Source organism: Lipophrys pholis (genome assembly GCF_963383615.2).
Source record: "Lipophrys pholis genome assembly, chromosome: 1".
Taxonomy (NCBI): Eukaryota; Metazoa; Chordata; class Actinopteri; order Blenniiformes; family Blenniidae; genus Lipophrys; species Lipophrys pholis.
This window is the reverse complement of record NC_137635.1, coordinates 55,161,059-55,174,226: the sequence shown is the minus strand read 5'-3', so window position 1 is coordinate 55,174,226 and position 13,168 is coordinate 55,161,059. Positions and strand designations below refer to the sequence as shown.

The 13,168-nt window shown below is 45.0% G+C and overlaps 2 protein-coding genes across 3 annotated transcripts in view; one reads left to right on the top strand and one right to left on the bottom strand.

Annotated features, from left to right (window-relative positions):
- Window positions 1-208: 208 nt before the first annotated feature.
- Window positions 209-7,643, bottom strand: gtpbp4 (GTP binding protein 4). The gene is made up of 16 exons (XM_080461046.1): window positions 7,533-7,643; window positions 6,849-7,019; window positions 5,601-5,704; window positions 5,221-5,357; window positions 4,792-4,892; window positions 4,447-4,539; window positions 3,464-3,655; window positions 3,148-3,213; window positions 2,840-3,040; window positions 2,311-2,388; window positions 2,178-2,229; window positions 1,996-2,096; window positions 1,442-1,639; window positions 1,288-1,353; window positions 749-892; window positions 209-600 (listed from the first exon to the last, which is right to left on the bottom strand). The coding sequence occupies exons 1-16, from the start codon at window positions 7,578-7,580 to the stop codon at window positions 448-450; spliced, it is 1,905 nt and encodes a 634-aa protein (XP_080317172.1). The 5' UTR covers window positions 7,581-7,643; the 3' UTR covers window positions 209-447.
- Window positions 7,644-10,753: 3,110 nt separating this feature from the next.
- Window positions 10,754-13,168, top strand: part of larp4b (La ribonucleoprotein 4B) — a 38,178-nt gene continuing 35,763 nt past the window's right edge. For both annotated transcript variants that reach the window (XM_080488460.1, XM_080488459.1), the window contains exon 1: window positions 10,754-11,534. The gene's annotated coding sequence lies outside the window, so the exon portion shown is untranslated. The remainder of the gene's footprint in view (window positions 11,535-13,168) is intronic.

The window sequence follows — 13,168 nt, the reverse complement described above, 5'->3', positions numbered from 1 at the left end:
AAAAATGCTCCTGTGCGCCACCCAGTGGGCATTGCAACGACAAATCTCAGCATACCAGAGAACTTACTGGTAAAATGATTGTGAAATTACTTTCAATCCCCTTCAAGTGTTTTTTGTATTTGGATATCGACTGTCGTGCTGCTCTAACTTACAGGACCACTCTACCTGGTTGTAAGTAAAACTCCTTGGAAAGGACGTAAACAGTTGAGACAGTTGAGTTCAGGTGTTTGTTTATTCGACTCACTCGTGAGGGAGAGCATTTCCTGTTTCCTTCCCCGGCTGGTACACAGTTCAGTCCGACAGCAGAATAACATTTGAATCATATTTTTACAGGTTTTACTGCAATAACTAAACACTCAGAGGGTAAAACTGATAAGTTGTGAACGTCCTCAGAGAAATCTGAGCCGACAGCGGTCTTCGTCAGATCCAGCCTGCAGTGGATCCTCCTCATCTCCGGTCGGTTTTGCCTGCCTTCCTCTTTCCGGCCAGCAGATGTTTGGGTTTCAGGTCGAAGACGTGTCGGTCCGACTCTCCCTTCCTGCACTGACGGTTCATCCCCTTCTGGGAGTTCTTCATCATCAACTTGGTCTTCTTCACCATCTGAGGAGCAGAGAAGAGAAAACACCGACTTATTATTCGTCGTCTCCCGCAGGCATTAACGAGTCTCCGAACACAAACGAGCGGCCGCTCTGCAGATCTGGAGCATTTCATGTAGGTGTTAAGATGAAAAGTGGGCGTGGCCTCTGACCTTGGGGTCTCGCAGGCCGGACTGATCGCGTGGTGGGCGGGACGCGCTCTGGCTGCGGGTTTTGGAAGTGGGTGGAGCCGACACGTCGCGCTTACGTTTCTTGGCGACGCTGCGGGAGCGTCGTGCCTGCTGGGCATAGTGGGTCTGAGGAAGAGGAGGAGGAGGAAGAGGAGGTTCAGTGAGGACCCACATCCAAATAACAAGCTCGCTTCCCTCAACACACACACCACTCCTTCTACACAAGCATAAAGTAAAAATACATGATTGTGCTCCTGGAAACATGGGTTATTTGTTGAAGATTGAAAGTTTAAGAAAACAACATTATAAAGGATCAAAAGCCTCTTATGTTCAACAAGAAACCTAAAAGTCCAAAATGACTCAAAAGAAAACAGAAAATAAAATAATTCCTTTTGAACTTGTTTATTCCAACAGAAATAACCGTATCTTAAATAGCTGTGGATGTGATTAATTACCATTAATTCCTTTATATTTAAATTCCCGCCACATGAATCCAGAAACAAACATCGAGGACAACTCACATCGTCTTTCTCGTCCATGTCCAGTCCGAGGTTCCCCATCTCCTTCTCCAGCTGCTTCCTCTCCACCTGAACACAACAACACGTTCATACGACTCAGAACGATGAGTCCAGATCCACTCACTGGGGGGGGGGGGGGGGGGGACGGGACTCTCACCTTGGTGGCCGTCCGCGGCATGCGGGGTCCGTGCACGTCCTTCTCCTTGGACTTCGCCACCATGAGCTGCTTCTTGTCCCGGATCTGTTTGGCCAGGACTCGGATCTCCTGCATCTCCTCGTCCTCGCTCTCCTCGTCCGAGACATACTCCCCGGCTCGCTCCTTCAGCTCCTCCTCCTTCTCCAGAACCTCCAGTTTCTGGGAGGAGAACCGGTGAGACGTTTAGAAAAGTCAAATTACAAAGAAAGTTCGCGAGAGGAAGTTCAGCCGCGTCGGCTCTCGTCTCCCCGGTGACGAGACGAACGAGAGAAAACTCACCAATTAACCTCGATTGTTACATTTTTTTTTAAATAAAATCTGCTGCACCGACTGTGAGTGGGAATTCACCCTGAGATTACATGTTATTTAATCTGGAGTCACACATGAGGGTGGAGGCCACTCCCACTGTCGCTCTCCAATCCGGACGCCACATTCATTCAGGATTGACAACAGACATTTGTTTCACTGAACCATTAAAGTCCATCACAGGGTTCAGATCTTCTACAAACTCTCACCTTCATGATGTCGGGATCGATGTAATCTGCGATGTTGTGTCCCTCCCACACCTCCGGGATCGTGTCTTGCTTCTCATCCTCGTTCATCAGATCCCAGTATTCTTTAAAGAAGACAAATACACAAGTTTAGCCTGGCAGATTGAAGCGATTCCCCCCTGAAGACCTCCGGGAACATTTCTTACTCTGTAGGTCCAGGACGTAGTCGTCACCAAGCTCCACCTCCAGATCTCTCTCCTGGAACATGACCAGGTTTACAACGTGAATCTAAAGTACTGCGATCAAAGCTTCTGCTCGGAGAGCTTCAGGTTAACGTACCAGCTTGCGTTTGGGCGTGTCCACCTCCATCGCTCTCCTGCGTAACAAAGCTCCTTCTGGGATGAACGGAGGCCTCGCCTGGAACACATCGAAGACCATCAGGAAACAGAACGATATTCTGACAAGAAGCCCAATAACCCAGATTAACCTCAGATTAGAGCGATGTCCTCTATTACTCTCTAGTTACTGATGCCGATACTTAAAGCTGAAGTTTGGATCAGAAGCTTTAACTCAGCGTTATTTTTGGACCATTCTTCATCAATGGATATCTTCCTCTTCCTCACCTACCAGTCCCTCCATGACCTTGCCCCTCCCTACCTCACCGGCCTCCTGCAACAACACTGTCCCACCCGCCACCGCCCCCACCCTTAAACACCACCATTAGGAAATTATCTAGTTTCTTGAATCTTTTTTAAACTTTTCATTTTATTTTTATGTATTTGTTTCTTTTGGTAAAACGATTCTAAGCAAGTCTGATGCATTATTCTTATGACATTGTCGTATGTTACGATGTGTTGTTGGACGTCACCTTCTCGTCTCTCTTGGCCGGCATGGCGAGGTGCAGCCGGTTCAGGACGTCATGGACCTTCTTCCCCCTCATCTTGGTGCTGACCCGGTGGGCCAGGAGCTGGTCGCAGGCCTCCGTTTTCACCTTCATCACTCCCTCCTCGGTCAGCGTGCTGGTTTCTATGACAATGACTCCCTCGGCTCTCAGGTCGCTGAAGATTTTCTGAATCAAACCACATCGGGTCAGCCGTCAGGTTTAACTACAGTTTGGTTTGGAGGTAAATGGAGTAAAGGTGGTATTTGTTTTCACTGCGCCGGTGGTTTGCTCACCTGGTTCTCCTCCGACAGCTCGCTGATCTTCTTCACGTCACATTTGTTTGCGATGACGATGAGGGGCTGCAGAGAGAAACCCCAGCTCCACTCAGATTATCCTCCAGCAAGCAGCAGAACTCACTTTATACACAACATCATTACAAGACAACAAACAGCAGCTGGCTCACAAAGTCTTATGAAGTCAGTTCAACATTGATCAGATCCTCAAAAGACGACACAGAAAGTTTCTAAGTAAACAGATGAAAGTGAAGAAGAACCATTTTCCCCTCCAACATTCACCCAACGGAACAAAGCGACGGCAGATTTGCTGCACCTTGTTGGCGAAGAGCGGGCGGATGTTGTTGAAGAGCTCCAGCTGCTCCGGCAGCGTGTGGCCGCACTGCTCCGACGGGTCCATCACGTACAGGACGGACGCTCGCAGGTGAGCCAGCGCCGTGATGGCCTGCATCTCGATGGTGTTCCTGTCCTCCAGAGGGTGGTCCAGGATCCCGGGGGTGTCCACCACCTACAGAGACGGAGACGCAGACACACCAGGAAACGTTTCATCGGAGGCCAGGAAGATTTAAAATAATACGACTGCACTCCATGACTTTCTGCAGCTGATTTTAAGAAGAAGACAAATAATCAGCTTTTCCTTAAATACTTCATTTGTAGTTGAAAATAATGATTTCCATCTGTAATTTTGACCAGACACACATTTTGTGCAGCTGCGACCTGATTTCCAGATACAATAAATAAATAAATAGTTAAACCCTCAGTGACGTCCTCACACTGTGTATTTATGAATTTGGCTCAATGTTTATTGGATGATTGAAGATCATCATTTTTTATTTGCCTTAAATGCAAAATACCTTCAACACACAATCCAGTTGGTTCTTTTTAATGATTTTATTTAGAGATTATCTGGTCTCAAAACACTTTTGGATTTGTTTTCCTAGATTATTAATAGATTATGTCAGGTATAATCAGGAACAATACAAATTGTTTTATTAATGAGTGAAGCAGGACAAAAAAAAAGACATTTAGACATTTGGTGAAGAGACGTTCCTAATAAAGTGGCCAGAGTGAACAAGCTCAAGAGCAGCTCCAGCTAATGCTAACGCTAAAGCCAGAGGAAACTCACCTTTACCTGCAACAAGCGCTTCAATAATGCTAAAGCTAATCCTTAATCTTCACTGCTAAAAGACTGTTTGTTCCGGGTGTTCCTGCAGTTGTTCACGCTGCCGATGAGCATTTTAATTCCGACCGGGCTGAGGATTTTGAACCTTTAGTAGTTTAGCAGCAGCTCCTTCTCACCTGCCAGCGGAGGTACCGGTAGTCCATGTGACCCACAAACAGAGACTTGGTGGTGAAGGCGTACGGCTGAACGTCGACATCGGCTCTGGTGACCTAAAGAGAACAAACACGTTAAACCCCAGAAGCTAAAACACATTTCTAGTCCTGCACCGATCGTGTCGGCGCCATCTAGTGGTTCCTAGACTCACTTCCGGCATGATTATCTATGCCGCTGTCTAAACAACAAATAATCCTGATTAAAGAAGTGAAGATGTCCTTTGTTCATTATTCAAATCTCATCAGGGAATCAGAAAACGCTTTTGAGACGATAAAAGAATCCTGATTCTGCTCTCGGGTCTGGGTCACCTTGTTGATGAAGCTGGATTTGCCCACGTTGGGGTAACCACACAGAAGCAGGGTCCTGGTGTTGGGGTCGATGCTCGGCAGACGGGACAGATGCTGTCGCACTGTTCCAAGAAGAAGAAGAGGGACTCATCAGAGAGGCGTTACTTAACATCCTGTCGTTAAAGAAGCTGTTTCCAGTGTGTATGACAGAGCTGATGATTTTACTCTTCTGGACATTTTAATAGTCAATGAATTCTCGGCTGCGAAACATCTGAATAATCCAACATGAGACGTGGAATAATGCATATTTTTAATCGCTTTGCCTTTAAAAAAAGAGCAGAAACGAAAACAAACTAAGTGTGATGTGTTGAAAAATGCAGAGAGAAACACTTTAATGCTCCAAAATTAAACTTTGTCTGCGTTTTGAATGAAAAGTAGTGTTTGCCTCACCTTGTTCCAGATACTCCAGACTGGACTTCTGTCTCTTCAGGATGGTGCACATCCGACCCAGAGCGGCTCTCTTCAGCTGTTTGCAGCGATACATCGAGTCTCCGTACTTCATCAGACGCACATAGTCTTTGGCAACACTGCAGGGGAAAGAAAACAACACATCTCATACGGGTACATGGAGATTCTGTGTAACAGGTTGTCTATTCTTCAAGCTCAAACAAACTACTGCGACAACTGTGTAGATTTGTGTTCATTACAAGAGTCTGCAGCTCAGAGGAGCCAAACAAATGAAATCTGTTTGTCTAGCATTACTTTAGAGAGAAAGTAGGAAGTGGGGTAAGAAATGACTTATTTCTTACAAAAGAAAAACAACAACATACTTATCAATTAAATTCTTGGCGATATTGATCTGTCCCAGTGCCAGTTTGTAATGATCTTTGTCATACAACACGTTCATCAGGTCAGCGTAGAAAGGATGGATGTCCTGAGGAGACAGAATGAAACGGGGTCACTTCAGTCCAGGGGGACGTCCAAATCGTCCCTCCTGTCTCCTTCTCTGTCCACTTCTCCTGAACCCCGGAAGTGTCTTGTGTGGCGGCCATGATGAGGACTGTCTGAATTCTCAATAAGCAAAGGAAAGGAGGCTCGTTGCTTCCTTTAGAACTTCCTTTAGCCTAGGAACCACTGATGCTTCCTTTAGAACCTCCTTTAGCCTAGGAACCACTGATGCTTCCATTTAAAGGAACCCGCTCATCGGAGCGTTCAGGGAAACTCAGGATGACTGAAAAAGGAGCAGATCATGTAAGTTACCAAAGCAATAATCTGCCTAGAACCACTTGAAATCATCTAGAACCCAGATGAACTTTTTGTAGTTCATTTTCAGAAACTTGTAGTTCTTTCCCCACCATGGCAGACGTCACTAACTAGAGCCGCCGTCGCTTTATTATGACGTCACTAAGTGAAAGTCTGACTGCCTCACCACCGTGATCGCCTTTACTAACTCCTTTAGGAAGCCTCCTAACACCTTTACTAACTCCTTTAGGAAGCCTCCTAACACCTTTACTAACTCCTTTAGGAAGCCTCCTAACACCTTTCCTAACACCTTTCCTTAACTCCTTTAGGAAGCCTCCTAACACCTTTCACTAACTCCTTTAGGAAGCCTCCTAACACCTTTACTAACTCCTTTAGGAAGCCTCCTAACTCCTTTCACTAACTCCTTTAGGAAGCCTCCTAACACCTTTCACTAACTCCTTTAGGAAGCCTCCTAACACCTTTCCTAACTCCTTTAGGAAGCCTCCTAACACCTTTCCTTAACTCCTTTAGGAAGCCTCCTAAGACCTTTCACTAACTCCTTTAGGAAGCCTCCTAACACCTTTCCTTAACTCCTTTGGGAAGCCTCCTAACACCTTTCATAACTCCTTTAGGAAGCCTCCTAACACCTTTCCTTAACTCCTTTTGGAAGCCTCCTAACACCTTTCCTTAACTCCTTTAGGAAGCCTCCTAACACCTTTCCTTAACCCTGTGACATCATCCACGGGGTTAAGGCAAAGTCGATTGTTAAGGAGTTAGGAGCCCATTCGGACGTGCCCCAGGACTTTCCAGAGATTTTTCACGGTGTCTGTACTCACGTCCAGCTTAGGGAAGTCGGTGAGGATCTGTGTCAGCCTGTCGTGGTAGTTCTGCTGCGTGAACTTCACTTTTCGCATGTAAAAGTGCCGGATCCGGTGGATCTGGTAGTGCTTGTGTACCACGGTGGGTGTCTTCCTTTGTGTTTTGGATAAAGTGATGTCGATGAACTCCTGCAGGGTGAAACAAAGATGAAGAGTCAAACACTCTGGGTTCACATTTCATTTATTATCTGAAATAACACATTTTATAATGAGGACAAGACCTAAACTGATAAAAAGAATGTGTCCAACGTTTCCTGAGAAAACTAACTTCCTGTGTCTTGTGATCGATAAAGGTGGTACAGAGATAGAAAAGATTTTAAGACTTGATTAGACGAAGTGAAGACATTTAAATCCCGTGACAGAGTCCGGAAGCAAACAGATTGAGCTTGTTTTTTAAAGTATTCCGGTAGAAACTGTGACATATACAGACGATAAGTGTCTGTTTTCAACCTTCACAACTATGTTAAACGTGTAGATATCCAGATGTGTGTATATTAGCTCTGCAGCTGTCTTATCACAGCAGGTAAACACGTGTTTCTCCTCCAGCTGTTTTTCTTCTTCTTCTGTTATTCCAGCAGCCCTACACTCACACCGGGCGAACTAAACCCGCTTTAACACACAAATGAAGCGGATAAAACTTACCTTGGAGGTGGGAACCACCATAATTTTCTTAAAATTATAAAGTGCCATCTTGGCGGACACGTTTTAGTCCTCCGACGGCACGAGGAGAAGGAAGTCCTCACTTCCGGTCTCGGAGGATATGACTTGGAACGCTGCGTTTCTGCACAGCGCCTCTAACGTTCAGTTACAGGTATTGCAAGAAAAAGCCTGAAACGAGTTTTAGCATACAAAAACTTTTACTTTGTCTTTTAATAAGTACTATTTAAAATATATTTGCCTTTTTGTTTTTTTTTTACATGTTTACTGTTTATTGCTATTTTCAATATAACACTTTATTCATCAGACATGGATAAACTCCAGCTTACAGCTCCACATTGCACAAAGAAATGAAAAAAACAAGAATAGTTCTACAATATGTCTTTTGTGCATATTCCCGTGGTGAATATTGAAATATTAAGTATTGTGAAATATTAACCAGAAAAGAAAATTATACAATAAAATTTTTAAATAAAACACAGGTAAGTCCTGTTTTTTAGATTTTTTTTTTTTTTAAAACATTCTATAACTTAAATACATTTACATCTACCTATCTTGTATACTGCTTTATTCTGTTCAGGGTTGCAGGGCGCTTGGAGTCATTCCCAGCTCACTATTGGAGAGGGCAGGTACACCTGGTCAAGTCTCCAGGTCATCCCAGGATAAACACATAAAGACAGACACACATTGAAAACCAGGGTCCACTCAGGTCAGGTGTTCGTTTTTAGTTGCAGCTGTTTTAACTTTTTTTTTTTAGTGATTCTTTAACAGCTTAAACCAAAAAACTCTTGAACAAATCTTGGCTGGATTGTCTTTAAGCAGTTTTGTTTGTAATTCCTTTTTGACTTTCACCTGGTTTTAGTTGTTTTTTGATTTTCAAGCCATTTTTAACAACAGCTATTTAAAATCTCCAGCTCTTTTTAACCAGAAATCTATTTGAAAATGACTCTGGTGGCAAAAACACGTTCTTTTATACTGAAAAACTTGTTTTACCTAATCTCTGAGCGCAAGGTTGCACACCACTCTGATAAATTGTTCACTACTGTTATGATGCAGCGTCATGACAAAATGGGGGGCGGGGCCAAATAGTTGTTGTGGTCGTGTTGGTCAGAAATGAGCCAATCAGCGGTCCCTTTTCCTCTCTCGACCACGCCCTTATTCAGGGTTCACCAGTGAATAAGCGCGCGCCCACTCCCACTTTGGACCAATCAGGAGAGAAGACGGGAGGAGGGGCGGGGCCTCGGTGGTGAGGGCTATCTCCTGTTGAGCGCCGCAGTGGAGAGAGCAGAGACTGCTGCCGCTCTGCCGCTCTGCCACCACTGCCGCTCTGCCGCCCTGCTGCTCTGCTGCCCTGCCGCTCTGCCCCCACTGCCACTCTGCCGCCCTGCCGCTCTGCTGAAATCGTCCAGGAGGAGGATAGTTCAATCATCTAAATATAAATAAATGTTTTTCAGGGATCACCATAATAAAAATTCCGAAGTTGTTTTGTAACTGGGATTTGAATACAGTTCCTGACACTCCTGCCTTTTTTCGAAACTATTTTATTTAGTTTTTCAGTTTACTAATTTACTCTTAAAAAAAAAGTCCCTTCATTAAAACACACATTTTACTGCTGAATGTATTTAAGTGCAATGGCCCGGTAATGGTGAGTCCTCTCACCTCTGTGTGAATGTCCCTGCATTCTGTCAGGGTGGAGTTTGCTTGTTCTCACTCTGTGTGTGTGTGTGTGTGTGTGTGTGTGTGTGTGTGTGTGTGTGTGTGTGTGTGTGTGTGTGTGTGTGTGTGTGTGTGTGTGTGTGTGTGTGTGTGTGTGTGTGTGTGTGTGTGTGTGTGTGTGTGTGTGTGTGTGTGTTTACGAAGCCAGTAGGCTCCGTTTACGCGACAACGTTTGAAGTGAAAACACATCATTCTGGGGTTTTCGTTTCAGAAAAGATTTGCGTTTACATGACAACGTTTTGAAAACGATGCAGCTAGAACGTTGGAATGAAATGATAGAAAGTTCATTCATGGCTTCAGTTCCTTGGCCTCTGGACAGTCTGACCGCTCCTCAGACTTTCTCCTGATCCACAAACCAACTCCAGAGCAGAACTAGAATGTTGGTGACGAAGCATCACTGGCCGCTCTCTCTCCAGGAGCGGCGCCACTGGCTGGACGGTGCTGAGAGACTTTTCATTGTTTCAAAGAAAAATTTTCTCTCGACTGAAGCTGCATTAGTATGAAGTCCAGCACAAATTCAAAGATGAATAAAATGAGTAAATAAATGATCCAAACCTTCAATGTTCCACTGCTTTCCCCCGAGAATGTTTACTGGTCCGTCGAAAATTTAACTTTTTATCTTAAAACTGTGGGGGCAGAAGGAAGTTGGATAGTTTTTTGTTATACTTTGGATTTCATTAGATTGGAAATCTTTGATGATGTACTTTCGATTGGCTGGTTTTGGGTTGAGAATCTTTAAGAAGACATTTATAATCGCTGTTTGGTTAAATTTACTCTCAGTTAAAGTGAAGATAGTTTTAGTATCCCCAGGCTCAGACTGGTGTTTTTATTCCAAAAATATAAATTTAGGCTCAAATGAGCACACGTGTGAAAATGCTTTTGAGCGTTGAGACATTGTAATATTGAGGTATTAGATATTGTAATACTGAGTGTTGTAATATTGAGTATTGTGATATTGCAATATTGAGTATTGTAATACATACATACATCCATACAATACTCAATAGAGTATTGTGACAGAGTATTGTTATATTGAATATTGTGACAGTGCGCTTTAAAATATTGAGTATTTTGATATTGAACACTGAGTTTTGTGATAATGGGTATTGTGGTATCGTAATATTGAGACATAGTAGTATAGAGTATTAGTATATTGAATATTGTAATATTGAGTCATCCAATTATAGATAACAGCGCAATTTCTCTTTCTCTGTTCATCAAGTGTCTGTAGTTTCTCTCAGCAGTGATTCAGAAGGTTTTTAAAGCTTTTTATTGATGATGAAGTTTTAAAGACGCCAAGACAAGTCAAAATTAATAATATTAATGATAATAACAACACCAACAAAAAAGTTGTTGAAAAGGAGAGAAAAGAAAAAGAAGACAAAAAGAGGGATCACTCTTAGAGAAGTTGGTAGACCTTGATGATTTGGATAATTTTCCTGTTTCTTTGTATGTGTTTGTTTCGTGGTGGATAATCTTAAAGAATCAGGATATGTTCGCTGCATTAAAGTGACTGGGAGCTGCTCCGGGGTTTTTCCCCGCACGGACACGCTGATAAAGTTGTTGCTGTGATCCGGGGACCAGGCTCCGTGGTGCCGCCTCTCAGAGTGAGCCATCCGCCTCCGGATAGACGATCTCTGTGCGGCTGCTGCTGCATACGAAAGGGAAAGGAAACGCCGACTTCTCCAAAATCCTCCCCGCTCGCTCGCTCTCTCGCTCTCTCTCTCCCTCCCTCATCTCCGGCTCTGTTTGGTCGCTCTGGAGCTACGACACCAGCCTGCTTCGGTCCCCCGGTACCAGGCTTCGCTCCTCGGGTGTTTTTTTTAATCCCGGCGCCCCGCTTCCCGCGCTGTTGGCCGCGAGGAGTTTGTCAGATTTATCCAAAGTTGATAGAAGCTAGCGTGCTAGCCGCCTAGCTCAGGCTAACTCAGTGCTAACCGTGTTGTCCGGGAACCCGCTTCTTCTTCTCGGTCACTTTCAGGAGGCGTTGACCCTGGCTGGTCCTCCTGGTGTCCAGACACCGTGTGCGGTGAGGTTTAAAGCGGCAGCCCAGCCGGTCGTAGCTCGCTAATACCCTGCGTATTGAAGGCCTCGTCCTGGTAGCAGCGGCAGCTTCACAGTACACCACCTCCCGGCGGCTGAAGGCCTCATCCCGGCAGAAGCGGCTCCACAGTGCACCGCCTCCCGGCAGCTGAAGGCCTCATCCAGCCGCTCCACAGGCTTCTCCTCCTCGTCACCGTGTGAGCACCGCCGGGCCGCGAGAGCTGACAGGTGAGTCCCAAACTGTCAGGCTGTGTGGAGGCGTCTGTTAGCCCGCCTGCTAACTGAATATTAGCCCGATTCAAACCGGTTGGGGGTTGGGGGGGAATCCGCGAAATCACGCCGGAGGTCGCCATCTTTCATTGGATGTTGCTGCTGCAGGCGCAGCAAGCGAGCTATGGCTGCTGCTTTAACTTCAAAACACGACCAGTCCCCCTCCCTGGTTACCGTTGGGTTTCTGACCCGGACCCATCCCTGGTTCTTCAGCCTGGTGAAGTGCTCCGGGGAGGCGTGTGACGAGGTGGGCCGTGGCAGGGGCACGGAACGGCACGCAGCCGCCTGCATTGCGTCTCCTCGGGGGAAGTTCACCCAAACAAACGCTCCACCAGTGCTTCTGTACCGCGGACATAAACACCGGTTCAACCCCCCTCTGAGGCCTGTGACCACGGTCCCCCCCCCTATGTTAAGACTGATTCTGGCCTCTGGTGGAAGGTTCTGGTTCTGGCCTCTGGTGGAAGGTTCTGGTTCTGGCCTCTGGGGGGGAGGTTCCGGTGCCGGTCTCTGGTGTGCTTGGATCTTGTGGATCCAGAGACATAAATCCGTTGTTGTGATGGTGCGGTCCATGTGGGAGGAGGGAGGCTGACAGAAGCTTGTGTTTTGGTTCCTGTCTAGACGTGATGTTTGACTCACTGCTGTGTTTTGGTGGAAACGACATGTATTCTGATCTGGATCAGGCAGACTGATCCAGTCGGTCATGGTGGTCTGGATTCTGATCCCAGCAGAGCCGGGCTGGTTATTTTCCAAATCTGTTTACAGGTTGTTTTTTTTAACCTCTATTACCAGAAATGTAAAATTATTTCAGAAAGCTCAAGTGCTATCTGTTATCTAAGCTGCCACACGTTTTCACAAATTCCTTCTGAGTACAGCCCCGATGCTGGCAATAGACAGGTTTGCACCATGTATCACGGATTTTTTCATGAAAGACACTTATTACAAATAATCATTTCACTGTACTGTGTGTTTCTGATCCACACGTCAACATATCGATATCTGTATTTGTAATTTACAGATTGGGAAAGGCTGAACTGATAAATATGTTCTGTGCAGTCTGGATTCATGATCAGTTTGTCAACACATTTTTCCAATTGGATTGTATTGATGACAGATCGTATTTCATTCAATTATTCATCATAGCTGCTGTTAAAAGGTGAAAAACTATTTAAAAACAAACTCTCCTCTTCTGAAATGCTGCTGGTGATGAAAACAAGACAAAACAATGATTATTAAGTTTACATTTCTTCTGGACAAAGCACTGATATTTAATATGTAAAAAGACATGTGCTTGTTTATCATAAGCTAAATCCCTATTATAATACTCAAAAATATCACATGTTGAATATTATTAATCAGCAGGGCTGGTTTTGGCCCTCGGGCCACGTATTTGTTCACCCCCTGGTTTTTATCGTTAATCATGTAAACTCTGCATTTCACTTGAAGTTTCACTTGGTTCAATTGAAAGCTTATTTATGTTTTACTGCTCCACTGAACCATCCGTCTCTTCTTCATCACGTCCGTACGCTTCTTCTACATCGTCTTGAAAACTGACAGGTTCCTACAATGAGTTGCATTTCCAACAGTAGTCATGA

Bases quoted from the DNA above. Each gene is read 5' to 3' on its own strand.
- gtpbp4 (XM_080461046.1), bottom strand. From the start codon at position 7,580: ATGGCACTTTATAATTTTAAGAAAATTATGGTGGTTCCCACCTCCAAG. The intron at 3,214-3,463 runs GTGCAGCAAATC...TTCTCTCTGCAG, and splicing joins GCCCGCTCTTCGCCAACAAG to CCCCTCATCGTCATCGCAAA. The intron at 3,041-3,147 runs GTGAGCAAACCA...GGTTTGATTCAG, and splicing joins AGCTGTCGGAGGAGAACCAG to AAAATCTTCAGCGACCTGAG.